This window comes from Pseudonaja textilis, chromosome 1 (assembly GCF_049901715.1).
Source record: "Pseudonaja textilis isolate UNSWEBS1 chromosome 1, rPseTex1.2, whole genome shotgun sequence".
Taxonomy (NCBI): domain Eukaryota; kingdom Metazoa; phylum Chordata; class Lepidosauria; order Squamata; family Elapidae; genus Pseudonaja; species Pseudonaja textilis.
The window spans coordinates 177,475,228-177,500,343 of record NC_141990.1 but is presented as its reverse complement, the minus strand read 5'-3'; the positions used below and the strand labels follow the sequence as shown (position 1 = coordinate 177,500,343).

Genomic DNA, 25,116 nt, shown 5'->3' with positions numbered 1-25,116 from the left:
CTAGCAGGGCTGTACCTAGAAGGTATTAATTTCTTAAGCCTGTTAATATCATATTACCTGTGTAATTGTAAAGGAAAATATTGTTTTTTTAAAATTAACTATGCATTCAGGCAGAACCAGTTTTGTTCTGTTTTGGTTAGTATTAGTCATTTTCTGCGACTGAGGTGAAAGTTAAAGGCCAAATAGCTGATAATGGATTTGGGGCAGGGAAGAGGTGGAAATTTCTGAGATCCAGACAAGACTTGTTGAGATGTGTCCGGAGCTCTATAAATTAACGCATCAGGCAATGGAAACAGAAGCTTCCAAGTCCAAGAAAATGTTGCTAACTGAGAAACAATCAGGTCCACCAAAAAGCCCCCAAAATTGGCCCATCCAGTAGAAGATTAGAATAGCTATGCTCATAAGGCATTTTCATCCATGAAACTTAAAATACCTTTAGTCTTTTCCCTCACTCGGGTTAACATTCTTCCATCACTTAAGGTCAAGGGTGTCAAACAGGGGTGGGATTCAAATTTTTTAACAACTGGTTCTGTGGGTGTGGCTTAGTTGATAGGCTTGGCTTGGTGGTCATGTGACTGGGTGGACATAGCTTGGTGGTCATGTGACTGGCTGGGCGTGGCCAACTCACCATCATTCACATCGAGGCACCCATCTCCTCGCCTGGCCTCTCGTGACTGTGGGGATGCTGCAACAGTTGTAAGTGTGAAAAATGGTCTTAAGTCACTTTTTTCTGTGGTCACTCCACACAAGCAAAGTACTAGCAAAGAAGGGGAAAAAAACTCCAGAGAAGTTCCAGAGACAGGAAGTCTAGTCCTGCCAAGAATGTAATAAGGGTTAACGGAGAGGCAGTTTCTGTAAGCAACACCAGAATGTTTCTTTCCTGCCTTCCTTACAGGATTAGGCCAGTAATTTCTTCTAACAACCGGTTCTCCGAACTGCTTAGAATGTTAACAACTGGTTCTAGCGAATAGGTGCGAACTGGTAGAACCCCACCCCTCGTGTCAAACTTGCGGCCCATGGGCCAGATGCGTCACCTGCTGGCCATGCCCACACTTGGTTTAGTGAAGGGGGAAAAGTCCCGATATGTCATGTGAGGATGCCATGACAACACTAGTTTGACACCCCTGACTTAGGCTAACATTCTAAGTATGAATAGAATATTTTTATTTACTATTAGATTTATATTCTGACTTTGTTTGTACAACTCAAGGCAGCCTATAGTATAATGTTCCCACCTCCTATTTTTCCCCACAGCTGTCACTTTTTAAAGTGGATTTAAAGTGGTGTGATAGGCCACAAAGGGGAAGTGGTGTGGTAGACTACATAAAACAATAGTTTCCCAGGAAGGAAGGAACATATTCCACTGCAGATAGGGGTAAGACAGGGGAGAACACAGCCTAGAGCTGAATCACAGGAGGAAGAGATTTAGAATAGCCACTCCCTAGAAACTCCCAGAGTATATATCAGTTAGTGTTAGAGTAGTATAGATTTAGTTTGACAAGATTCTATCTGGCTTGAGCAAAGAGCTGAACTTTTGCCTCAATTGTTCTTTGTTGATCTTGGGCTGGGCCTGACAAGAGTGAGATTGACTGGCCCAAAATCACACCTTTTGTGGCTAAAGGAAGACTAGAACTGAAGTCTCTCAGCTTCTACTCTAACAGCTTAACAATTACATAAAACTGATTCTCCAATATTCATAACATTATTTGTAGTACTATTTAGTATTTGTAGAATTAGCAAGTATATGACTGAAAGAATGAAGATTGCAGGAACCCTAGATCAATGATGGCTAACCTTTTCTGCACCAAAGTGCTTGCATGTGCACCCCCAAAATGCAATAGATGTGCACCCATGCATGCGCCTTACCCCACCACATGCATGGGCAACCCTCCCACACGTGCGCCCCATCCCCATGCACATGCATGCACGACCCCCTTGCGCGCCCAGAGACCTGAAGACCAGCTGGCTGGTGGGAGGCAATGCACATGCATGCACATCAGAGCTGAGCTGGGGTGACGTCTAGCATGCCCAGAGAGAGGGCTCTGTGTTCTACCTCTGGCATACGTGCCATAGGTTCACCATCATGGCCATAGATATTCAGCAATATTGCTTGGAATTTGACTTGTTACTTTTTGAAATTTGTTTTTGCTATTTTCTTAGAAAAAAAAATTTTTTTCTACAAAATAAGAAAATCTTCTAGATTAGTTGCAAGATGTATCTTACTAAAAGTTATATTAAGTACTCTAACAAGAGTATGGAAGTTTTATTTAATTTAAATGTGAGTCTTTGCAGGCAAATTAATTGACCAGCCAAATTTATTTTCATGGTTTTTTTAAAAGAAAAATATATCTCACTGAGTTTGCACATCTATAATTTAAAAATAAAGGGAAAATAAAGAAACTCGTTATAATTTCCCCAGATACGATGCTGATGAAGAAAGTGACAGATGGTAGATGTATGAATGTGTTCTGGCACTCTTTCCCACCAGCCTCATTCAGTTTTATAGCTCTTGTAGAGTACACGGGGTTCAAAGTGCAGCTGCACCCTAAAATGGCTACACACTCTTGCCATGATCCGTATTTGTTGTATAACTCCCAACACTCCTGCAGAACAATCATCTTTAGAATACGTGGTGTTCATGTTTCTCTTCTTTGTAGGTGTAACCCATGCAGCCATCTGGGCAGCTTGCATTTCTTATCTAAGCGCTGCGGTGCCTCCGGAACTGAGGACATCAGCCCAAGGGATCTTGCAGGGTCTTCACCTTGGCCTGGGCAGAGGATGTGGAGCAATGATTGGTGGAGTGTTGGTCAATTATTTTGGTAAGGGAAACCTGGGCATTTATATGACTTTCAACTGTTTGAAGAGAGCCTTTTCCTCAACCGTTACGGAAATTGAAGAACTGTGGTAGCAGTCAGAAGTGCTGCCAGACTCCTGGTTTGGCTTTCCTCAACCAGATGCTGTGTAGTTGTCTTGGGGTCTATGACAATTCGCCATGGCCAACTCCCAATGGCCAACTCACTGCAGGAAAACTTGCCATGGCCATCTCGCCACAGGAAAACTCGCTGCAGGACAAGAGTTGCACTAACATCAGAGAAAATGGTGGAATAGAATCATTAAAGAAAAGATGCAAAAGAATGGATAGAATGAAATGTGAATGGCAAAAATTAAAATATTTTTATTTTATTTTAAATAATTAAATAGAATTGTTAAATTGACCCGCGGCGAGTTGGCCATGATGAGTTTGCTATGGCGAGTTGGCTGTGGTAAGTTGTCCCATTCCTGTTGTCTTGGCCTGTAGCTCTTACTGTTGCAGGCAACCAGTCAATTTGAATACTTTCCTTTGTTAGGCTGTCATATATGCATGCGCACACACAAACACATGCAAAATGAACAGAAAGGGAAAAGTCACACGGGGAGAATGCAGCCTATATCAATCAGCAAATATCAATAATTCAACTTTCTTGCGGTAGTTCTAGAGACATTTCTACAAGTCCTCCAAACTTTATCTCAAAGGGACTTTGCTCATCATCTTCTAGGAAATATTCCACATGGCATTCCGCTTTCTTCTCATTCTTAGCTCATAACCAAAGCCAAGTAATTGTGAGATTTTCAATTCAGTGCGGAAGTAGGGATTTTCATTTTCTCTCAGCACAAACCCTGCTATTTGCTCTTGCAATGACCGTAGTGATTTAGCAGCTGGGCAGGCTGGCTTCTTTGGGATGCAGCCTCCTCTCTGGTAATTATTGCTATTATTAGATTTGTACATGGCCCAAAGTTGCTCTATAAGAAAGATGGGTGGTTTCTAAATGTGATATATAAACTAATAATTAATAGATCTTGAGAGAGAGAGAGTGAGTGAGAGAGAGAGATTGTTCTGATAAACACATAGAGAGATTTGCAAACTGTACTGGGAAGTTTTCAAGCAGATAAATTAGTGGCACAGGAAAGGTGCATAGATTTTGAAATGAAGTGAAACAATGGTCTCTTCTTCAGAGTTTGCAGCAGACAATATGTGGTCTTGTTCGAAGGAAATGGGAAAACATTTCAAGTGTAAATATCCAATGACTACCAAACTTTTAGCATTAAAATGGTTTTTTAAAAATACACACTCCTACTGGGAACACCTTTTTTCACTTTCCAGTTCCAGTTATAAGCCAAAATGGTCAAATGTGCACATTTATAGTGAAACCTGAGACCCCTAAAGTGTCCGTAAAGAACAATAACTATTAAAAAGCCTCTCGTACGGTAGCGTAAATAAAACCTATAATAATTACATTGTGTAATTTCCTTAATGTAAGGTCCTAGCTGTTCAGCAATTGTTAATGAAAAGTATCCGTAAATGTAGATAGCTTCCTCTGGCTTTTTAAAAAAAATGGCATCCATTTTTGTCTGTTCAACTAAAATACGGTTCCGCTTGTCTCTTTGATCTCACTGTCCATGACCCTTCAAGTTATCTTCTGCCTTTTGAGGGAGAATAAACAAAACGGTGCAGTGATCCACTACTTGGTGCAGCTGCTTCCTTGGAGCTCATGAATGTTATTCTCTCCTACGCTTTTGCAGGGGAGAAAGTTTCATTTAAATGAGGATAGGGCTTTGTTTGTTTGTCTTTGTGCCACTGAGTCAATTTTGACTCCCGGCAATTGCCCATTATTCTTGGCAAGGTTTTTCAGAAGTGATCTCCCTTGCCTCCTTCCCTGGGCTGCGAGAGAGTAACCTGGCCAAGGTCATTTGCTGGCTTTGTGCCTAAAGTTAGAACTACGATTATAGTCTCCTGATTTCTAGCCTGGTGTTTTAACGACTACACCAAATGGGCTCATTTATTTACTGAAGCATGAGTAGGGCATGTTTTAGTAAATATATGCCTACCTTGTCAATTGCTCTCATGCAACAAAATAGCAATAGCACTTAGACTTTTGTATATAAAGCACTTCACAGTGCTTTACTGCTCTCCCTAAGCGGTTTGCAGAGTCAGCCTATTGCCCCCAACAATCTGGATCCTCATTTTACCCATCTCAGAAAGATAGAAGGCTGAGGCAACCTTGAACCAGTGAGAATTGAACTGCTGTCGGCAGAATTAGCCTGCAATATTGCATTCACTGTGCCACCAGAATCAGACCTTATTCTATGTGTTTTTTCCTCTACAGGAGCAGCCTCAACATTCAGAGGGATAGGAATGGTGTTTCTTGTTATCCTCTTGCTTTTTGCTTTGATTCAGTGGGTGGCAGTTCAGGATGAGAAAGAAGGTAAAATGCTTATTCCCTTAGGTATATAACCTTACCTAACTAGTTTTCTCTTTTGGGTTATTTTTAGTTTGCATTATCCTGAAGTCATTTTTGTTTTTTGTTTTTAATTGCTGTCTCTAACCAATTAGCCTGAGTGATGACTTTTTATGACTTTGGATTGGATTCATTCTTATTCATGTGACGTATTGTGTTGTTTACCACTTAGCTTTATCTACTGCAGCCCTACCAGATCTGAACTCCCAACAATTCAAATAGCTTCTAGATAATGGCAGCAAGCCTAAGCAGAATACTGTGTTGCCATCTCGTGAGCATCGGTAGTTTTGCAATCCTGTTATAGTATGCCTATACAGTAGATTGGGTTACTGGATTTTTTTTTCCCTTCACAGTGTCGGATGGAAGCAAGAGTAAACCTGATTTGTGTTTTTGATATAATGCAGATTGATTTAAAAGTATTGAAAGGACATGCACATAGACCTATAACATTGATGTCTTTGGGAAAACAATACCAGGGGAAAAAATGGTAAAATCCAGTGTCTATAGAAAATGGTTTCTGCTAGTGAAACAATTTCTCCATGTCCTCATCCTGTAAATCTGTAATTTTCATCATGCAGATCCATCTGGAGGTTGTCTCTGGAGTTTTTCTGTCTGTGTAGAAGGATGTAGAATGGGGAGAAATGTAGAATGACTCACCTATAAGCTAAAAAAGTTGCTAAAAATAAGCTTGCCTCTATTACTGTACTTCTTTGTATAATAATTCTAGTCCGTTTTAAAAATTGGTTTTGTGAATGCTCAGGTAATTGAAATAAAAGAGCTGTTTTGATACCTTTCTCTGAACTGCATCTTAGAAGAATTAGATGACCTAACGTTACATGAGATGTTTGAAAACTTGGCTTCATTTGGCTGGCCCTGTACTATTTTATTTGAAAATAAGACTGGAAGTTAAACATTATTGATAATTGTTTTATACAGTGCTTGTTTTTTCTTCTTGCAAACAAAAAGAGCTATATTGCAATGGATTGAGAGAAGACTCCATACCTCTTTTGTATTTTATTGGGTGTGAAGTATTTTTCCCCAGTACAGTAGCTAGCAGTCAGTAAGTGCTAACTTCATAATTGAGGAAATGGAGCTTGTTATCAAAATCTTCTTACTACAGCCAGAGAGAAGCTAGGATCAGAATGCTGGATTCAGAAAAGTGCTTGCACTTAACTCTTAGATGGTGAGTTCTCTTGAAGTGAACAACTTGTCTGTTGTTTGAAATTTTAGAAAAGACCATGCTGGCTGAAAGGATCCCAGTGCCTTCAAGTCCGGTGCCCATTGCCACAATTGATCTGGTACAACAGACTGAAGATATCATGCCTCGCCCGTTGCCCAAGCTTCCTGCCAAAAAGACCAAGCATCAAGAAGAGCAGGAAGATGTGCACAAGCCTGCTTGGGGTGTCAGTTCTTCACCCTGGGTTACTTTAGCCTATGTTCTTTATCAGATAAAAGAGATGGTTCAGCTCTCCAAAACCAATCAGGCACTCGAAAACCAGCCTTTGCAGGTAACCAGGGCTTGGGTGCATGAAAGGTATTTCCAGGCAAAAAGTTGCACACACCTGCTACTCAGGGCTTTCCTATTCTAAAACAGAAGCTCCCCAAATACAGTATTAGTACATAACATTCTTCACATATTAAATATTTGTGCCATTAAAACAATAACAGAGGTTACAAAAATGTAACATAGATTTTGCTTGGGTAAGGCAGTTAGACATGGGTGAGCTCTGTGGCTTGCATTGGATTGATTCAGTATTGTCATTTCATAGGAAGAAAAAAAAATAGAGTTCATTTGTTGGTTAACTTGGGATTTGGAAAAGGATTCAGAGTGTGGTTGGAGAAAAGGAGCAGCTAGCAAACTAGAGGATCTCTTGGGCCTGTGTGACAGGCACAAAATCTATTGGGATATTTTAAATGGAGAGATGTATAGATAGTGACAATGCTTAATCTTACAATACATATTTAGTCCAACCTTCTCAGACTGCAGAATCTATTAGCTTTTTTAAAAAAATAATAATCCTAGAACTCTTGATCAAGAGGCAAAGCTGAACTTTTTCATTGGGTGCCAAGGAGCACCTCTTAAAAATATCAAGGAAGAAAAGGCTGTTGACATTAATATTTTTGCATAGTCAATCCACTATTGTCTCAGACCTACAGAGGTACTGTGTAGTATCTCATCCCATGCCTTGGGTTGGTTGTGCAAGAGAAATAATTAGGCAGCATCTAATCTAGCAAAGCCATCTACACACACGAGGTTGCTTTCTTATATCAGTTAACCATTCTGTGGTTCATCCACAGAATATAACATTAATCTTGTTATTTAGTATATTCATTTGCACAGCTGGAGAAGAATGTTTTACAATACATTTTTAGGTTAGCAAAAAAATGTACCTATGTCTTTTTTGTCCTACCCCTTTTGTGTTTATTGGGAAAGATAATTTACTTGTCTGCTGAAATATTCATAGTTCTGTTCCCAAAATAGCACACTGCCGACATTCTAATAGAAAGTACTACGTAGAAAGTCTATGAGGAAAATATGTCCAAGTGCATAGAGAGAAGTTATGAGGAACGTTCTTTCTTACCTACACAGAATTATTATTTGTCTTAAAATACACTAAGTTTTTTTTCTACATGCTTCTTGGGGAAAAGCAGTTAGGAAAATATAGGACAGGTAAGTTTATCTGATCTGTTCCCTGCGTATGATGGCTTTTGCTCTTGCCTGGCTGCTTGTGCCCTGTGCTGTGAATATGATTTTGTGATCCTTGTTAAGACAAAGCTCCCTTGGCTTCTCAGGAATGACAGTCTCTGTGTATTTTCTGAACAAATCCACACAGCTGGATGTTAACTTGTGGTTTTCCCTTCCTCTTCCCTAGAATGCCAGCAGTAACCATGACTCCACACCAGATAATCCTCTGGATCAAAGACCTGATGGTTCAGTGGTGGAACCTTCAATACCTACAGCTACCCTTGAAAACCCCCCCAGCTTGGTTCCTTCAGAAAGCAGAGCTAAGTCTCCTGAGAGGAGGCATGAATAGGACTTTTCTTGAATCCAGCTCGTGGCACTGAATACTGCTCTGGGCAATCAGAAAAAGACTGACATGGGAGTTTGAGACCTCACTGCTCTTCTTCTTGGCAATAGTAACCTGATACAGCCAAAGCTTTTAAAATATTTAATGCCTTTTCTGGGACAAAACCTGAGGCCTGTTGCAGGAACAATTTGGAAGGCTAAGCAAAAGTGGCCAGGTTAATACGTAGCAAAGGAGCACGCTATTTCATCTGAAGTTGTTTTTTCCCCACCTGAATGGAAGTGTTGTAAACAAACACATCTGATTGTCTTCATAATTTTCTGGATTGTAATTAATTTTCACAGACAAAAACTCCCGCCATTCAGTTCCATTTCCTCTTGCTTAATGCACTTGAACAATTTAATTCAATATTAGGGAAAGGGAAGACAAGATCTCATAGCAGTTTTTCTTAGACAGTGATTATTTATTACGAGGTGCAGGCTTCCCTAGAGCAGTTCTGCAACCTACTGAAACTTCAGAGAAAATACAATAGTTAAATACGGAAATGAAGGAAGGAGCCACATAGAATTCTGTCTTTTGTAAAGACTTCTCAGAGATGCTGGAGAACTTTTGGCTGGAAAAGTTCTACATGAAATATCTGCTGAAGCCTTCCTAACCAGACAAGCAGCATTTATGTTGCTATGGCCAGGCCAGAGTGCATTAGCATTTTAGAAAGAACCAGTACAGGAAAATGTGGTTGTCCCTAACCCTGCAAGAACAGGATGTGGGTTGAGATGTGTGGTGTTGAGTTTGAAGGCCTGAACTGTGATGGTACAGTTGGAAGATGCTAATGATTTTATATAGGATGAGTTTGTCCTAATCACCGAAGAGGGATTGTCCTACAGAAGCAATCTTTGTGGATTCTTTTTTGCCTCTCTGATGTATGTGATAGGGAAACATGACTCCTTCACCACAGGCAGATTTGAGAAGTTCCTACTTGTGTTACACAATAACAACAAAGAGTCAGAAATGTCTAGCTTTATTAGATTTTTGGGAGTGGTGATGTTGATACAACTTCCCTAACCGAGGTCTTCAGTCTGTTCTGAAAACTGGTAATGAGAGGATGCTCAGCAGCAGGCATATATATCATCTGCTTCTTGAGAAGTTTTCTTAGCCAGGCCGATATAGTTTATTTTACGATAGAATATGTTTATTTAAGAGGAAAGGGAATAAAACTTTATAGAATATATTTAAAGTGCCTGTGGATTGGGAAGGGGTATAAATCCTAATTATTATATAGGAAAGGAAGACATAGTTAATATAAAAGCAGCTGGAAGAAGAGATAAATGGATGGAGCATATTGATCATGTTGTCGTAGCACTACTTGTCAAGACATTGACAGATTCGGATTCAACATTTCACATTTCACAGAATTGAACCCAGTTCCCGTGCATTCTTTGTTATTATAGCTAAAGGGAAACGTCAGAATCAATTTCATAGTGCTTAGGCTTCAAGCACATACTGTATGTCAAATTTAGCCTTCCATTAGAGGAGTCCCATTCATGTGTAGTTTTGCCCAGTTGGCTTTTGACTTCTGGCAGCCAGTGGGATGCCATTTATGCCCCAGGGGCTGGTGTGGCTCATAGAATTCAATTTCAGATAAACTTGATTTTGAATGCAGAATATAGAATACCTTAAGATAGATGTTAAGGGTGTTTTCCTTACATAAGCCTTAAGGGACTGTACAGACTATAATCTGTACCTGGGACCAAATATTGGCAAGTAGTTATTAGCTATTTTTTGCACTTCAACTTAAATGTACTGTAAATTTCTCTTGACTTGTTTAAGTGACCTTTAAAAATAAAATCAGAATTCTATTTATTATATGTTTATATTGCAGAGGGAAGGAAGGAAATGATTTTTTTTAAAAAAACAAAGTAGATTGAAAATGGTTATTTAAAAGAGACGGTGGATCCTTTAGATGAATTTATCTGAAGCCTATATGATAAACGCTGTGGTAATAACTGTTAATGTTGGATTCCTGAATTGTAAGGCATTGAACTTGCACATTATGTTTACATATCCAACCTGCCAGTCAAATCAGTTCCTTCCTTGCTTGTGAACAGTGGGGCTGTAGACAGCTCTCGTATTTGTGAAGTTGTTAAAATGTAGTGAGATAAATAAAATTCTATGTATGTCAAAAATGTCATGTCCCAATAACAACATAAATGATCATAGGAGGTGGTGGATTAGCAAGCTCTTGTATTTACTAAATACTTCGTGTTGCTATTAGGCTAGTTTTGAGATACTTACCATTCAGCCTCTCTTCTCCAGTTAATGGCTCTGATTAGTGCCAGGTCTTTAAAGAGTACTGTACAGGATGAAACACAATATTAACAAGACTTTATGATCTAATCTGACTGCTCTATTTGCAGGAGTGAATGGGTGACTCCTCTCATTCAGCCATCGGATGATGGCAGGTATTCAGCATATTTGTTACCTGCTTTATATGCACCGAGGGAACCTTTTGCTAATCTGCTGAAAACGAAGAAAAAGAATTCACTAACTTCTTGGCAAGTGATTGCACAGCAAGTTTTCTCTCTAAAATTATCAGTAAGGAAGCCCTCAATTCAATAACGGCTATATCCTGGCTCTTAAGATGGTTATGACACTTGTCCTGCAGTTACTTTTGATAACCTCACCCACTAAGCTTGATTCCTGATTCCTGATTACTAGATGACTTGTCACTTTCTTCTTCCAGGTTGCTTTTTCAACTTCCCTACAGCTTGCGATTTTCTGAAGGACTCCTTCACCCACCCACCCACCCACCCCCACCCCACGGTTGGCTTGACATGGTGACTTTTTGCAACAAGGCAGCTTTTCTTCTTTGGTACCTAGAGTGCAATCAAATTGTCACTGGTACATGAAGCATAGAAATTCCTTGCAAGTGCAGACAAGTATTGATCAATGATAGTCTGGCTAGTTCAAGAACTGCCCTTCAGAGGATGGATTTAAAGTCCCCTTGTGAGATCATAGATGAGTTCCCCTCCTCCCTTTTCCTTTTCCTTGTCCAGAGGAAGTTAATTATATCCCTTTTCTTGTTTTTATTTTTGGCATCAAGGGGTACACGGAATTTTTTTTTTTAAAAAATAAAGTTTTATTTGGGTTTTCTCACACAAAATACAAGTAAAACGTCGTTTTGAAAATAGCATGGGTCCCTGGCTGAACTTCTTTATACAGACACAAAACTCAATTTCATGCTCCTTTTTGTATTCTATTCCATATCTTATGCTATTTTACATTTTCTATATAGTTTTTCCCCTCTTAATTTTCTCAATTTTATTTTGATTATCTCATCTCAATTCAAATCATCATATTTATACTTTTGTCTGTTCTGTTTCAATTTCATATTATCTTTTCTCATTAAACAAATTTTCTCCTGTAGTTACTAATTGGAGTATGACACCTTTATATCTTTTAATTACATCCATTCAACTCTTATTTAAACTTCAATATATACCTTAAGTTTATGACCTTCAGTATAATACATAATACATAACTTCCAATCGAATTCTGCTCGGCACATACTTAAAATACACACTATATTCTTTAAAAAAAAAAGAAAGATTGTAAGTATTATGTAATTATAAACCCTCATTCCATTCCAGTTCAGTTCTATCAATAATCATTAAAACCATAACATCTTTAACACTTCTTTTCAATTAAATATCATACTTCCTTGAAAACACATATAATCTCCATAATTAATTTTTCCCTTATTTCTCTTCACATGTTTTATAAATCATTAAATATACCTTTTGTTACATTTATTTATTGACAAGCATTCCACTGAATTACGATAGCTATTTTATCAGACATTTTAATTATACATTGTTTCATATTTTCTAAAATTATTTCTGCTTCTAATATAACCATACTATCTTATGTACCTTTGCAGAATCCCTTTTTCCATTAAGTTTTCACCCATTATCTCTAAATAGACCGTTTCTCTATAGTTTGCTTCTTTATAACTTCTTTTCCTTTCTTTCTTCCCTCTCATCTTCTCCCTCCCCTTTTTACCCCCTTGTCTCTCTAGTTCTAATTCTCTCTTCTGCATTTCCCTCTTCTGTTGCTTTCTGATTTTATACTTATTTTTCACTCTTTTTTTTTTTTTGGAGTTGTTTTTCCCAATCTTAGACTTTCCATTCTCTTTCCCCCCCTTTTTCCCCCATCTAAGATTACTTGTTCATTAAAGATGGCTTCTTCTTTGTTGCAATCTTCTTGTTCTGCAGGCATTTCTTGTTTCTCATAATTCCAAATCTCCATTTCTAAAAACTGAAATACGAAGCCTTCTTGTGCATCTTCTTTGTACTTTTTAAGTTCCATTTTCAGTTCTTCTAAAAGTGGAGCCATTTTAAAAAGCTTTAAACAACCACCCAATTGATTTTAGTCATTCAAAACAATAACCAAGAATCCAGAAATCATCAAGTAATCCAGATAGTCCCGAGTTATATCTTATTTCTTTTTCGACTTTCTCTTCCTGGGGTTTTTTTTTGGCGATATTTCAGTTAGAATGTATCTTTTGGAAGTCTTGTTGAGATTTTGCTGTAAGTTCTTTTTTAATTCCAGGCAGTCTCCTCCCTTCCAGATCCTGCCCTTTTATTCTTCCTCTCTCCTTTCCTATTTTCAAAAGCTTTTAATTATCCAGAAATCTTTATTATCCCTTTGACTTTTTATTTTCAGCATTAAATGCCTATTGATGTCAAAGTGGATTTTTTTCCAATTTCTTGCTTAAGTCTCTTAGCTGTCAGTATAGGAAAAGGAGAAAACCAAATATTTTCCCTTTTCTCTCTCCTTCACAGCTTAAAAATCTTAGGGAACAATGTTATTGTTTTTTAACAGTTTCAATTCCAGGGTACCTTATTTGTTGCTTTTGCTGTTTGACCCGGTCAACCAAAACTTTCTCTTCTTATCTTCCTCCTGAACATTCTTTTCCGGTCGAGTTATTCTTTGTGGTGGCCATTTCTGACCACCGTTGCAACCGCCTTCGGGAAAGGGAGTAATGGCCAGCTGGGGAGGAGAGATGCGGCTCTCCTCAACCCTGCTGGCAGTCTCCCCCCTCTTCACCACCTCTACGGGGTGGCTTAGCCCCGAAACCAGCTGGCTCAGGGTGCTCCAGTGGCGAGCACGGATCTAAGCCTTGCAGAGATGAGGTTTCGGTCTGTCGCTGAAGAAGCCCAAACTGGAAGTCGGGTACACGGAAATAATTTTGAACCCGGGAGATGAGCAGTAAATCAACTTTATCAACCATCTGGTTCAGCAAGGATCTCCATCTTTAGCACTATCAGATGCTCCGTGTGTAGTGTCCTGTGGGCTGCTCTGTGCAGATTACTTTATTAATACATTTGAATGCACTTTCTATTTACAATGGCTCGTTTTATTTGAAAGTGAATATTAAAAACAGGTTGGGATTTACAAAATCCAAGCAGTTTTCTACAATGCATTTTGTCAGCAATGCATCAATCAACACACATACACATTGTTATTGTTTACATTTATACTTCAACTTTTTAAAAACTTTTTAAAAAGTTATTGTTTACATTTATACTTCAACTTTTTAAAAAATCAAGGTATATAAGATGGTCTCTCCATTTTTTTAAATCTTCACAAAAGCCAGTGGGATAGGTTAATCAGGGAGATCATGATGACATTACGGCAAACTTAATGGACTCATGCATGCTAGACTAATATGAAGCAATTAGAGAGTAATTCAAGAACAAGATCTCCTTGGTTCCCTTTCCATGTTTCTAAGAGCATGTTAAGTACACATATTTCTAGGTGAAATGTTTCAATTTAAGGACTAGAGACTTAAGAGTTTGCATCCCAAATCATGAACTGCTATGAAAACCAAAGCATATTTACCAAGTCCAAAGGAGTCAGGATGCAGTGCAAGGAAAATCAGAGTCCTAGTAACCTACAATTACACAATTCTTTTGGCAGCCTGTTGCCTCAAAAGAAAAATCAAGTTTCTTTAAAATGAAACAAAAACAAAGCTTCAGACCTCCATCCGAAATCAGCTGGTTGGAGCCAAAGCAACTCTTAACTGTCTTTCCTTACACATATGCTTCTAAGCCTTTCATACGTTCATTTATGTACTTCAATTTCAAGACTGCTTGATTCCATAGTGACACCATGTGACTTATAGAAAAAAACATCAAAGTATATCAAGGGGAAAAAAACAGTTGGCCAAAGACAAAAAGTCAAGCAACAAATAACCAACCCAATTACTGGAGAGAAATAATTAGCATAAAGTGGTTAATCAACAGTAACTTCAATTTCTCAGCTCATTTTCCCAACATCAGTTGTCTTCAGTGGGTCACTGGTCCCAAGCAATGTGATTGTGTTGGATTGCAGCCATTTTGAAAGTTATGGCTTAACATGTTTGCGTAAACTCAGCAAATGAGAGTTAAGCACACCATGGAATAATGTGCAAACTTAGAAACCATGATCAGGCAAAAAAAAAAAAAAGACCGCTGTAAAGTGAGCCTTGTAAATTGATAAAGCAACTGAGAGGAATTCCTTGTTCCAGCCCTCCACAGGCTGCCTCATCAAACCTCCAGCAAATGGTTCCTCTAAGCAGAGACATTGGCTAAATCCAGTATTGTTCAGGTGTGCCTGGACTGCCTCCTTACATAACTCTAATCATGATGGCTTTGCAAACTTAAGTGCTTCCTGGAAAACAGTGAAGTCATGGTAAGTCCTTCAAAATGTCTAAACTGCCCTCTACAGTTCAAAAAAGCATGTTATTGCATGCTTTTGCTGACCTGGGCACCAGCTCAAAGAAATTCTCTACTGTGAAAATGCCGGATGTTTGGTTGTAATAGTCTCAGTCCCTCTTCTTTGTTTCTCTCCTCCACCTCAGAAGCATTTTGGGGCTCTGGTTCTGTCTCGGTCTCTTGATGGAAAAGCTGTTGCTCCAGGAGGACTCCTCCGATGCCATACTGTGCCTCATGGGCTGTCATTTCTTCAGCAGATACATGAGGAGAACCTAGAACAAAGTTTGCAAACCTGGAGAAAGGAGAAAGAGGGATCACTAACCAGAAGAAAGCAATGTACCAAACACTTAAAAGTGATGAAAAAGGGGAGGGATGCCAGGAAGAAAAATACTGGCCCAATCCCACTTTGCTTTAAATCTCATCCACAAAGGCTATACTTGAGTATAGCCCGCCAAAGAGCACTCCTGTGGAAGGGCAGCCTCAATGGAAAATAAGATTCACTATTTTATGGAAAAGAAAATAAATGCTCCTACTTTTGTGGAGATTGCAGTCTGACCACAGCTACCCAGGAGGGGAAAGTGGGATTCCTACAGAATATGCGCAGCTCCTCTAGGGCCTTCGTGGTCTCTGTTTCTCCTTGTTCCTGGTATTCGTCTTCTGTCAGATAACGGGGCTCCAATTTTTCTGGGTGGAAATACTGAGCAGCTTTTCTAAACCAGGGAGAAAGGGAGGGCACTGTAAAGATTGTATTATGGATTCAAAACCCAAAGTGTATGGAATATATTTAAAAAAAGAATATCTAGAATCTGACAGGCAGACTGTTGCTCTTGACTACACTATACTAAATGGGAAATCCCTACCAAGTTAAAATAACCAAAGAATTACATTCAAAACAGTTTGAATTTATTGGCTATGTTGTTTGCTCCTAAGTAAATTCCAATGATTCTTCTTTCCGAGCAGACATAGAGGATTGTGTTGTACCACTTTGCAATGGTGAAAGATAAGAAGTGACCTTCTAACCTTGCTGCCTTGGAGATTAGATCTCTTTCTTAAGGCTTCTCCAAGCACAACCAAACTTGAGTTCTTGACAAGGTGTCAATTTTATACCCAAACAGTTCTGCAGTCCTTTAATGAGATCCCAAGCCCAATTATGATTAAAATTCAAAATGCTAAAAGAATTTTTTCTCCCCAGGTTCCTGAGTTTATTGCTAAAAGCCCTAACATATAGATACCTTAGCATTGTATAATTTAATGGATGAACAGCCACACCCTTTGAAGACACTTGTATTTAGACACACACTGAATTATCTTGTCAAATAAAGCAGAAATTCTAACATGTTTTGATCCAACAGTGATAAAATTAAGTCTATTTGCATGCAGTGTTGACTATAGCACTAATATTAAAATATGCTGAATAATGTGTAATAGCTCAAATACTAGAACACAACCATGTGTCAGAAAAATCTCTAATAATGCTACTATTTCTAAAATGACACACCCAAAATATAAAGAATATTATAAACTGAATATGGACTCAGATAATTGTTAAGCTTCCTGGAATGATTGCTTCCAAGGTAGTACAGAAAATAACCAAACAGAAACTTGGATTTCACATCATGATAAGACCGGGTTTCATGTTAACTAGACAGTTTCAATCTCTTAATGCATCACAAATAATAAAGCAAAGAGAAATTATGGTTACACATTCTGATTTGTTTTAGTCATGCTTTATTAGGACTGATCCCAGAATCCTAGATTTTTCCTTGATTTCTATGTTGCCTTCTAAATCCTTGCCAATTTACCAAGGTCCTAAAGCAAATGTCTAAACAGACTCCATTTCTCAAACCAACCCATGCTTTCTTGAGGGTATGGGAGCAACCAAACCAGGAATTTTTTTTTTTGCTTATCCTCAAAGAATGATTCATGCTTCCTTAACTAAGCATTGCACTGGCTACAAACATAGCCAATTTATTTGTAGAGTCATAATCCACTAAGACAATAACTTTTAGAAAAAGGGCACTGATGCCAAAAATTAAATCCTCAAGGACAAGTTGTTCTCTATACATTGTGATGCTATGTTTGAGCTGGAAGGTCCCCATAGCCTTGCACTGAATGACTTTCAGCTGAGTGGGGACAGAAACAAACAACTTCTGGGACATTCTGGCACTGTGTAAGCTCTATTACATATTAGAGAGAAAACAGAACTTAGGCAGAAAACAAATTTAATAAATTATGATATGGTTTTTATTGACAGTAACAAATTGCCTGAAATGTCAGACTGTTATACAACAACAGATGCTTCACCTAATTTTGCTAAGAATATCATTTTGATTTAATAAGTGAAAGGTGACTAACTTGCCAACGTAGCAGGATGCTCGAAGGGGATAATGCAGGAATTTTGTACAGAGCATAGCAATTGTGACTGCATAGGCAACCTGTGGGATTGTAGTGCCAAAATGAATTAAGACCAGGCCTTTCACCTGCAACATCCACATCAAGAGGTTCATACTTTGCTCACTGCTGAGTGGCCCATGCTTCTTGCAAATAGCAAAAGAGATCAATCCAACTGATAAAATATACCCTGAAAAACATCAGTAGATAAGAAGGTGACAATTTACTTCATTTTAGGCTTGCAACTAACTGTTCGCTTGGAGCTAAGTCATAAGTAGCATTTGCTTCTGGGAGGGATATTTAAGTAAACTGGAAGTAAATTCTTTCTGCCCCTGATTTTTTTTTTCTATGTTAGTGGGATACTTTTCATGGCATAACAGCAGCTTAAAATTAAGCAACATATGCTGATCTGAAAGGCAGATAGACCGATTATTCTGGAAATGTATCTGCCCAACGTTTTCTGGGCAGATTAATATTTATTAATACTAATAAAGTGGTAGAATATGCTCATTTTCCAACTGCATCATTTAAAATAATACTCATGGAAAGAGGGTTTTTTAAACTTTCTGATCAAGATTCCAGAAAAAAAAAGTGACATTGTATATATGTTCGTAAATATGTGTGGAAATTTACTGAGAGGTTAAGTCTCATAATACAGGTAGTCCTCAAGTTACAACTGGTTGCTTAATGACCAAACTTACAATAGACCTCCCCAGAGTTACATATAACCCATTTTGAAGTCAAAAAACATCAGATTCGGTCACGTTTATGCCTCAAATTACGACTGTAACAACTTATAAGCCTAATTTGGGGCTCAGTTACAGTTGTAAGGTGAGGACTATCTGTATTTGTTAAAGAGAACTTTAAAGTGGGAGTTTTCATGATTGCAGCTATGCGGCAGAGGTTGAACAAGCATATCTCTTACTCAGTTATTTAGTTCACATATAAAGTCAATCTAGCATATATGGATGTGTGAATCTACCTGATAGCTTATCATTATGAGCCACATTAATTTTTTTAAAAAAATCCTGATTTAGTGCTATGAACATACACAAGCAGCAATGACTAAACACTAAATGATGATTCATCATATATATTAAAGGACACTACATAAAAAATGTTTTGTATCACTTCACATAATTCCAGAGGTTCTTGAAGCTATTCTATTTTGCAGATCTGAAGCATCATCTTTCCCATCAAGGAAGAGACAGCTTTTTTAACATCCAGAGTAATGAAAGGTTGCTGTATCCCAGAGCCAGGAGGGAGGAAAACAATAAAATCTCAGTTTTTGAAGGTTTTCAGAATAGTCTTTCAGTCATTCAAATATAACCAAGTAAGATTCACCAGGAATGCAACCAAGACTACTTGTAAGTATACAGGTAGTCCTTGAATTACAACCAAAGCTTAAAATTTTCATTGCTAAGCAAAGCAGTTAAGTGAACTTTGCCCCATTTTATGATCTTTTGCCGCAATTGTTAAGTGAATAATTGCAGTTTTTAAGTGAATCATAAAACCAGGCTTTCCCCACCATTGACTTTGCTTGCCGGAAGCTGGCTAGGAAGGTTACAAATGGTGATCACATGACCCCAGGATAGTGCAAGCGTCCTAAATGCATGCCAGGTGCCAAACGCCCAGATTTTGATCATGTGACCACGGGGATGCTGCAACTGTCATAAGTGTGAAAATCGGTCGTAAGTTACTTTTTCCAGTGACATTGTAACTTCGAATGGTCATTAAAGTAATTGTTCTAAGTTAAGGACTACCTGCAATAGACATGTCTAATTAGGATAGAGTTAAGGCTGAATCTGCAACCTTTGGGAGATAATGTACTTCATTTGACAAGCTTTCCATTTTAGGACTGAAGAGAGCTGCAACTGCAAAAGAAGCTCCTTTTCAAAGTCTCTTATATTGTTATTATTTCGCATACCCAGTATATAATATGTAGAATTATTCCACATCCATTTCAGTTTTTCTCTTGAAACATAGAACACATACAGAGAAGAGAACCAGCATCCACTCATTAAAATCCAGAAGGTGCTTCGCTAAAAGAAGGGAAAAGAAAAGAAGAATGTATTTGATTATGGTGTATGTTTGTTCATACAGATATACAAAAGTGGAGTTAGTGAAACACCGCAAATCAAGTTGAAGCAAGTCAGGACTGAAGAGAAGAGCTTGCAATTAGACAAATCTAATGATAATGTCATTTTGGAATTTAAAAGTCAAAAGGTTCTTCTCGCAAGAGCCAAATAGACCCCTTGTCCCAATGGGTGCATATTTTCACAATTAGCACAAACATTGAATGTAAGCTTACAAAGGCTACACCCCTATGGAAACAGCACATGCCTTTCCTCTGATGACCATCTAATGGTCTCTGGGAAAGGTCTTCTACAGATACAAATACAACCCATGGCTGGGAAGCTCTTACTTTTCTGTTTGATAAAAACTTAGTAGAGCCACAAAAAAACAATTAAAATATAACCCAGGGTCTAAATTTACATGGAACAAAACCAAGCAAAACACTGAACAAACATGGTATTTTTAATACAGCATTTTAAGGACTGGAGTTTCTTTGTATATCGCTAGGAAACGGAAATGTGTGTTTTGCTGACATGGAAAGTAAAGTCAAACTGTTCTGTTTCATGATCAAAGATGAAAGAGTTATTGGGTTAGATATATCCAGAACTGCTGGGTTATATTTCAGTGATGCTTTCCTTCGACTGCAGCTCCCTATGTCTTCAGAAAACTTGCTTTGAAGGTTTAAGGGATTTCTAGAATAACGGGAAAAAGAAGCACCAGGGATCTCCTGAGGAAAGGAGACCAATTATCTTCTTCTAGCAGTACAACATTTTAAATTGAATTCTGCTCCAGGAATACTTCCAGTGGAGAACAAGAATCTGGATTCAACTGTTTTATTGAATGCTCTTTGTTTATAGAGACAAAAATACCAAAATGCTTTGCCCTCCGTTACTTATCTTATGATTTTGAATCTTCCACCCATAGTGAAATCTTGTCCAAGAATAAATAACCAGTTGACTCTGTTTCTATAGAAAATACAGGATTCAAAACTATTTACCTCAAGCTGCAGTAATGTTAAGGTTTTATTCTGCTTTACTAGTTAGTGACCATGCTACTAGCTGGCTACTGAAATATTTATTCCATGGTTAAACCACTTCAGTAACCTTCGATTCACCCACAAAACTAAAAGCTCAGTTAACATTGGGGAAGGATCAAATACTTTCTGCCTTACTTTATATTAAAAGTCATAAACTTACCTTGGGAATAAATCTTTTAAGCATGAAAATGAGAAAGACTAGAGGCATGAAAATGCCAAATGCTATCCCAGCACAATAATAGAAGATATTACTCCTGTTTGGGAGAAACACATGAATGCTAATAAATCTTTTACACATGGAAAACAAGTTCAAGAAAGGAGAAAAGCAAAGATACAGCTTTATTTAAATTCTACGGATCACTTCACTTTCTTATACAGCCCCCCCAATCTTGCAATTAAAATCCAGTGAGAATGCCTTGCCTCATATTGCCTGGATTCATAAACTGTGTTAAACTATAAAGTGGTTGGTTCAGTTTTAGATTATCTTAATAAGTAAATCCAGTCCTTTTGGTTTGCATGATACATAGCTTAATGTGATGGGTGAATTCAGTCACAGTTTGCTAAATACATCATGGCCAAGCCAACTACTCAGCCCTGGTATAGTCATTCAATTTATTTCTCAATATGTTCCTTTATTAATTCCACCCACTTACTGATCACTGATTTAGACAATATTTCAAATCTAAATAAATACACACTTTAAAAATTGGAAGGATAGAACGACAACCCTACCCATGGTAGCTTGTCTCAAGTCTTGCTGAAATCAATACAATTTCTTAGGTTTGCAGACTTGCAGCTCATTTTTTTATTTTCAAAAGTAGCAAGTTCATATAATTGACAGACTCCAGTAAAGCTAGCGCGTACCTACTCAGGTTATAGGCAAAATGAAAAAGAAGTCCACCAGCAACAAATAACAGAACGAGTTTGCAATCCAACACTGGAACAAAGCAAAAAGATGGGAAATCAAAACCTGTTTCACTTATGTACTGAAAATGCATACTTCTGATAATACGAAAGTATTTTATAAATGGATATCTGTTAATATTACTCACTCTTTTGTTGTACGCTCACAGTGAAGAGTACTTTATTTGTTGGTTCGATCCTGAAACATGTTTTGCCAACATACTGGTCCACTGTCATGATCGTTTGATTAGACACACTAGGCTGCCAAATATTGCTAATCAGGCACTTCAAAAAATCGAGGAAATGTTCAGAATGTTGGCATTCATATTCATCTGGGATATACATCACTTGAAATAATTCAGTGCTGTTTATGGACACCTAAAAATATAATTTCTTAATTATATATTCAAAAATGAAAAGGAATTGTGAAATAAGGAACAATGGGATTTCTTACACCATTAAAGTTTATCTATGTTTACACACATTTTCAGACAGAAATCCCGAGGCACCCTACCTCAGCCATTTGCACAAGTAAAGAACTAGTACAAATATGGGAAGTTCTCAACTTATGACCACAATTGAATCCATAAGTTCCACTGCTAAGCAAAGCAGTTGTTAAGTGAGTTGCACTTCATTTTATGACCTTTGTTCCACAGTTGTTAAACAAATCACTGCTATTGTTAAGTGAATAATGCAATCATTAAGCAAATCTGCCTTCGATTTTGCTTATTGGAAGCCAGCTGGGAAGGTCACAAATGGTGATCACATAACCCCAGGACACTGCAACTGTCATAAATACACACCAGGTGCCAAGCAGCCTAATTCTGATCATGTAACTATGGAGATGCTGCAAAAGTCATGTGAAAACTGGTCATAAGTCACTTTTTTCAGTGACAGTCAAACAGTGGCTAAACAAATCGTTGTGAGATGAGTGCTATCTGTAAATAACGAATTGCATTTAAACTTGGAATTTGGATCTGTTGCTCCAAACCCAAGCAGAGCTTGCAAGCCATAAATACTGTAATTCCTGGCTTGATATCTTGCCTTGATTGTAAGCTACAAACTAAAAACTCAGGTTCCGGTTAACACAAATGAATTATTCTGTATTCAATCATATAAGAGGAAGAAAAAGCAGGAGGCAAATACTGATGTTTGTCTGAAAAATTACAAGATTGATCTCCCAAAAATAAATCTACACATAGTACTGAGGCTCTCCATGTAGATGCAACCTTATATAAGACCACATGATTTATTTAGAATAAGGGTGAATGTAGCTCTTTAGATGTTGGTGAACTGGAACATGTAAAATCCTAAGTAGCATCAGTATTATCAAGAGCTGCTTCTGAGAATAATCCTAACCACTTAATTTATGAGTGCATCAACGGCATGACTTTACCTGAACAGTTGACCAAGTATTTTGTAAGTGCATTGCTCCATTTGGAATGTAGCAGAAACAAGTTGATTCTGTACTATGCATTATCTTCATTATCTTCAACTGTTTACAGCTACTATCTATACAAAATGGAAAGTTAATCACAGCATCATAAAATACTGGATATGCATTTTCCAAGCATTGTAATTGTGGTCACAAACCAAATCAAGCTACCATATTGAAATACGCCTGCCTTCTATGATTTGATGGATTCAGTTTATTAGCCCTGAAATCCATTACTGTGGTCCTAAATTGTTCCTATCGAAAACACACCCACATATATTTGGGGCCACTGTTGTCCCATCTGCAACCATTTGGCAGCATAACTTCCTTGTTCGTTCCCTTTTTACTCTTAAGCTAGTGTTTTCAATCTTGGCAATGTTAGAAGTTTGGACTTCAACTCTCCCAATTTCCCAGCCAGCATATGTGCGAACTTAAGCTATCTGAAGTCGGAGAGTTCGAGTGCACACATCTTAAAGTTGTCGGGGTTCAGAAACACTGCTCTAAGCAGTCTGAGCCAGAGATTTCATACATTAATTTGCAAAGTTGTGAACAAGTACTGGTAGTCCAGTACTTGTTCACAATTGAGCCCAAGATTTCTGTTGCTAAGCGAGACAGCTAAGTGAACCTTGCCCTATTTCCTTGATTAAGTGAATCTCTGCAGTTGTTAAGTTAGTAACACGATTAAGTGAACCTGGCTTCCCTGTTGATTTCGCTTGACAGAAGGTCGCAAAAGATGATCATATGATCCACTGCAACCATCATAAATATGAACCCGTTGCCAAGCATCTGAATCTAGATCCTATTACCATGGGGATGCTGCAATGGTCATAAGTGTGAAAAAAGTCATAAGTCACTCTTTTCAGTGTCTTTGTATCATTTAACGGTCGCTAAATGACCTGCTGTAAGTTAAGGACTGCCTGTACGTACAGTCCTAGCGCATCTTTTGCCTTCCAAGCAGCCAAGAGGGACGCAGATGCAAGAACACTGTCTACAATGCTAGGCGCTGCCATCTGAAGCACCAAAGGACAGGCGAGTGGGTGGGCAAGCTGATGCCGTCTAAAGATTTCGGGGAAAGAACGGTAACAGACTACAGATAGTCCTCAACTTAAGACCACCATTGAGCCCCAAATTTATGCTGTTGAGTGAGAAATTTGTGAAGTGAGGTTTGCCCCATTTTACGACTTTTCTCACGGCATCTGTTAAAAGAATCACCGCAGTTCTTAAATTAGTAACATGGTTGTTAAGTGAATCTGGTTTCCCCCTTGACTTGGCTCATCAAAAGGGGAATCACATGACTCCAGGAATACCGGAACCCGTCATAAATGCGAGTCAACTGCCGAATGTCTGAACGTAAATCACGTGACCGTGGGGACACAGCAACAGTCCTAAGTGTGGAAAACGATCATAGGTCACTTTTTCCAGGGCCCTTGTAACTTCGAACGGTCACCAAGCGAATTGTTGCAAGTCGAGGACTATCTGTATTAGAGGAGCAGAAATCCGAAAGGACAGAAAACCGACCGCTTGTCCTTGCGGGACTCAAGAGTCAGAAGTCGTATCTAATGGAAACTTGTTGGCTGGGGAAACCGAATTCAGACGGCAGCTTCCAGCCAGCTATACCTGCGAATAAAGGCAGGGCTTCGTCAACGCTCACGGCCTGGATGAGCCCCGTGGCAAGCACTTGCCCCAGGAGCCATGCCAGAGATTGTCCCCGGCGTTGCAAAAAAAGCCGATCGTTGCACCGAGCCATACTCCCAGCGCGCCGCCCGCAATTGTTTGAACAAAGCAAGAGGGAAAGGCAAGGGAGTCGAGCTTCGATACGTTGCTTTGAAGAACCCTGGGCGGCCAAACCCGGCAAAACGGGATCGGCTAGTTGAGTCTGGAGGAGGAGGAGGAGGCTCGGAACTTCCCCGCCTTCCCCCGGAGAGGTCGGATGAGGAGCTCGTCGAAGGCAGAAGCCGCGCCGGTGGGAGGTGGCATGACAGAAGGAAGAGCCGCCGCGCGCTTAGTTAAAGCAAGGGGGAGGGAGTTAGTTGGGAAGAGCATTCAGCGGCGGCGTCCCTTTGCAGGCTTCGGTTCTCGTCCCCTCCGCTGCACTTTTTATTTATTTATTTATTTATTTTTACCATTTCTTGTTCTTAGAGTGCGGGCGGGGGCTGACGGTGCGTAGCAACCCTCTTTATTAGGCTGCCGCTTCTCACCGCCAACAAAATGCTCGCCC

General features: G+C 38.7%; 2 protein-coding genes across 4 annotated transcripts in view; one reads left to right on the top strand and one right to left on the bottom strand.

The window, feature by feature from the left end:
* Positions 1 to 10,202, top strand: part of MFSD6 (major facilitator superfamily domain containing 6) — a 37,939-nt gene extending 27,737 nt beyond the window's left edge. For both annotated transcript variants that reach the window (XM_026696893.2, XM_087919789.1), the window contains exons 4-7: positions 2,658 to 2,819; positions 5,145 to 5,243; positions 6,507 to 6,784; positions 8,150 to 10,202. In XM_026696893.2, coding sequence (XP_026552678.1) covers positions 2,658 to 2,819; positions 5,145 to 5,243; positions 6,507 to 6,784; positions 8,150 to 8,311 — 701 coding nt within the window. In that variant the 3' untranslated portion in view covers positions 8,312 to 10,202. The remainder of the gene's footprint in view (positions 1 to 2,657; positions 2,820 to 5,144; positions 5,244 to 6,506; positions 6,785 to 8,149) is intronic.
* A 13-nt stretch (positions 10,203 to 10,215) lies between these two features.
* On the bottom strand, positions 10,216 to 24,674 carry NEMP2 (nuclear envelope integral membrane protein 2). 2 transcript variants are annotated; one of them, XM_026696717.2, is made up of 10 exons: positions 24,516 to 24,674; positions 22,860 to 22,975; positions 21,613 to 21,841; positions 21,425 to 21,497; positions 20,721 to 20,814; positions 19,376 to 19,490; positions 17,413 to 17,638; positions 15,591 to 15,767; positions 15,106 to 15,349; positions 10,216 to 13,660 (listed from the first exon to the last, which is right to left on the bottom strand). In XM_026696717.2, the coding sequence occupies exons 1-9, from the start codon at positions 24,643 to 24,645 to the stop codon at positions 15,118 to 15,120; spliced, it is 1,392 nt and encodes a 463-aa protein (XP_026552502.2). In that variant the 5' UTR covers positions 24,646 to 24,674; the 3' UTR covers positions 10,216 to 13,660; positions 15,106 to 15,117. The 2 variants fall into 2 exon arrangements, with proteins under 2 accessions (XP_026552502.2, XP_087775917.1); XM_087919791.1 differs by having other exon boundaries at positions 10,216 to 15,349; positions 24,090 to 24,669.
* Between the last annotated feature and the right edge of the window lie 442 nt (positions 24,675 to 25,116).

Excerpts from the sequence above, each read along its gene's own strand:
- NEMP2 (XM_026696717.2), bottom strand. The coding sequence starts at position 24,645 with ATGGCTCGGTGCAACGATCGGCTTTTTTTGCAACGCCGGGGACAATCT. Across the intron at positions 17,639-19,375 it reads TTCTACATATTATATACTGG|GGTATATTTTATCAGTTGGA; the intron begins GTATGCGAAATA and ends GATGTTTTTCAG. Across the intron at positions 15,350-15,590 it reads AGACTGCAATCTCCACAAAA|GTTTGCAAACTTTGTTCTAG; the intron begins GTAGGAGCATTT and ends TCCTTTCTCCAG.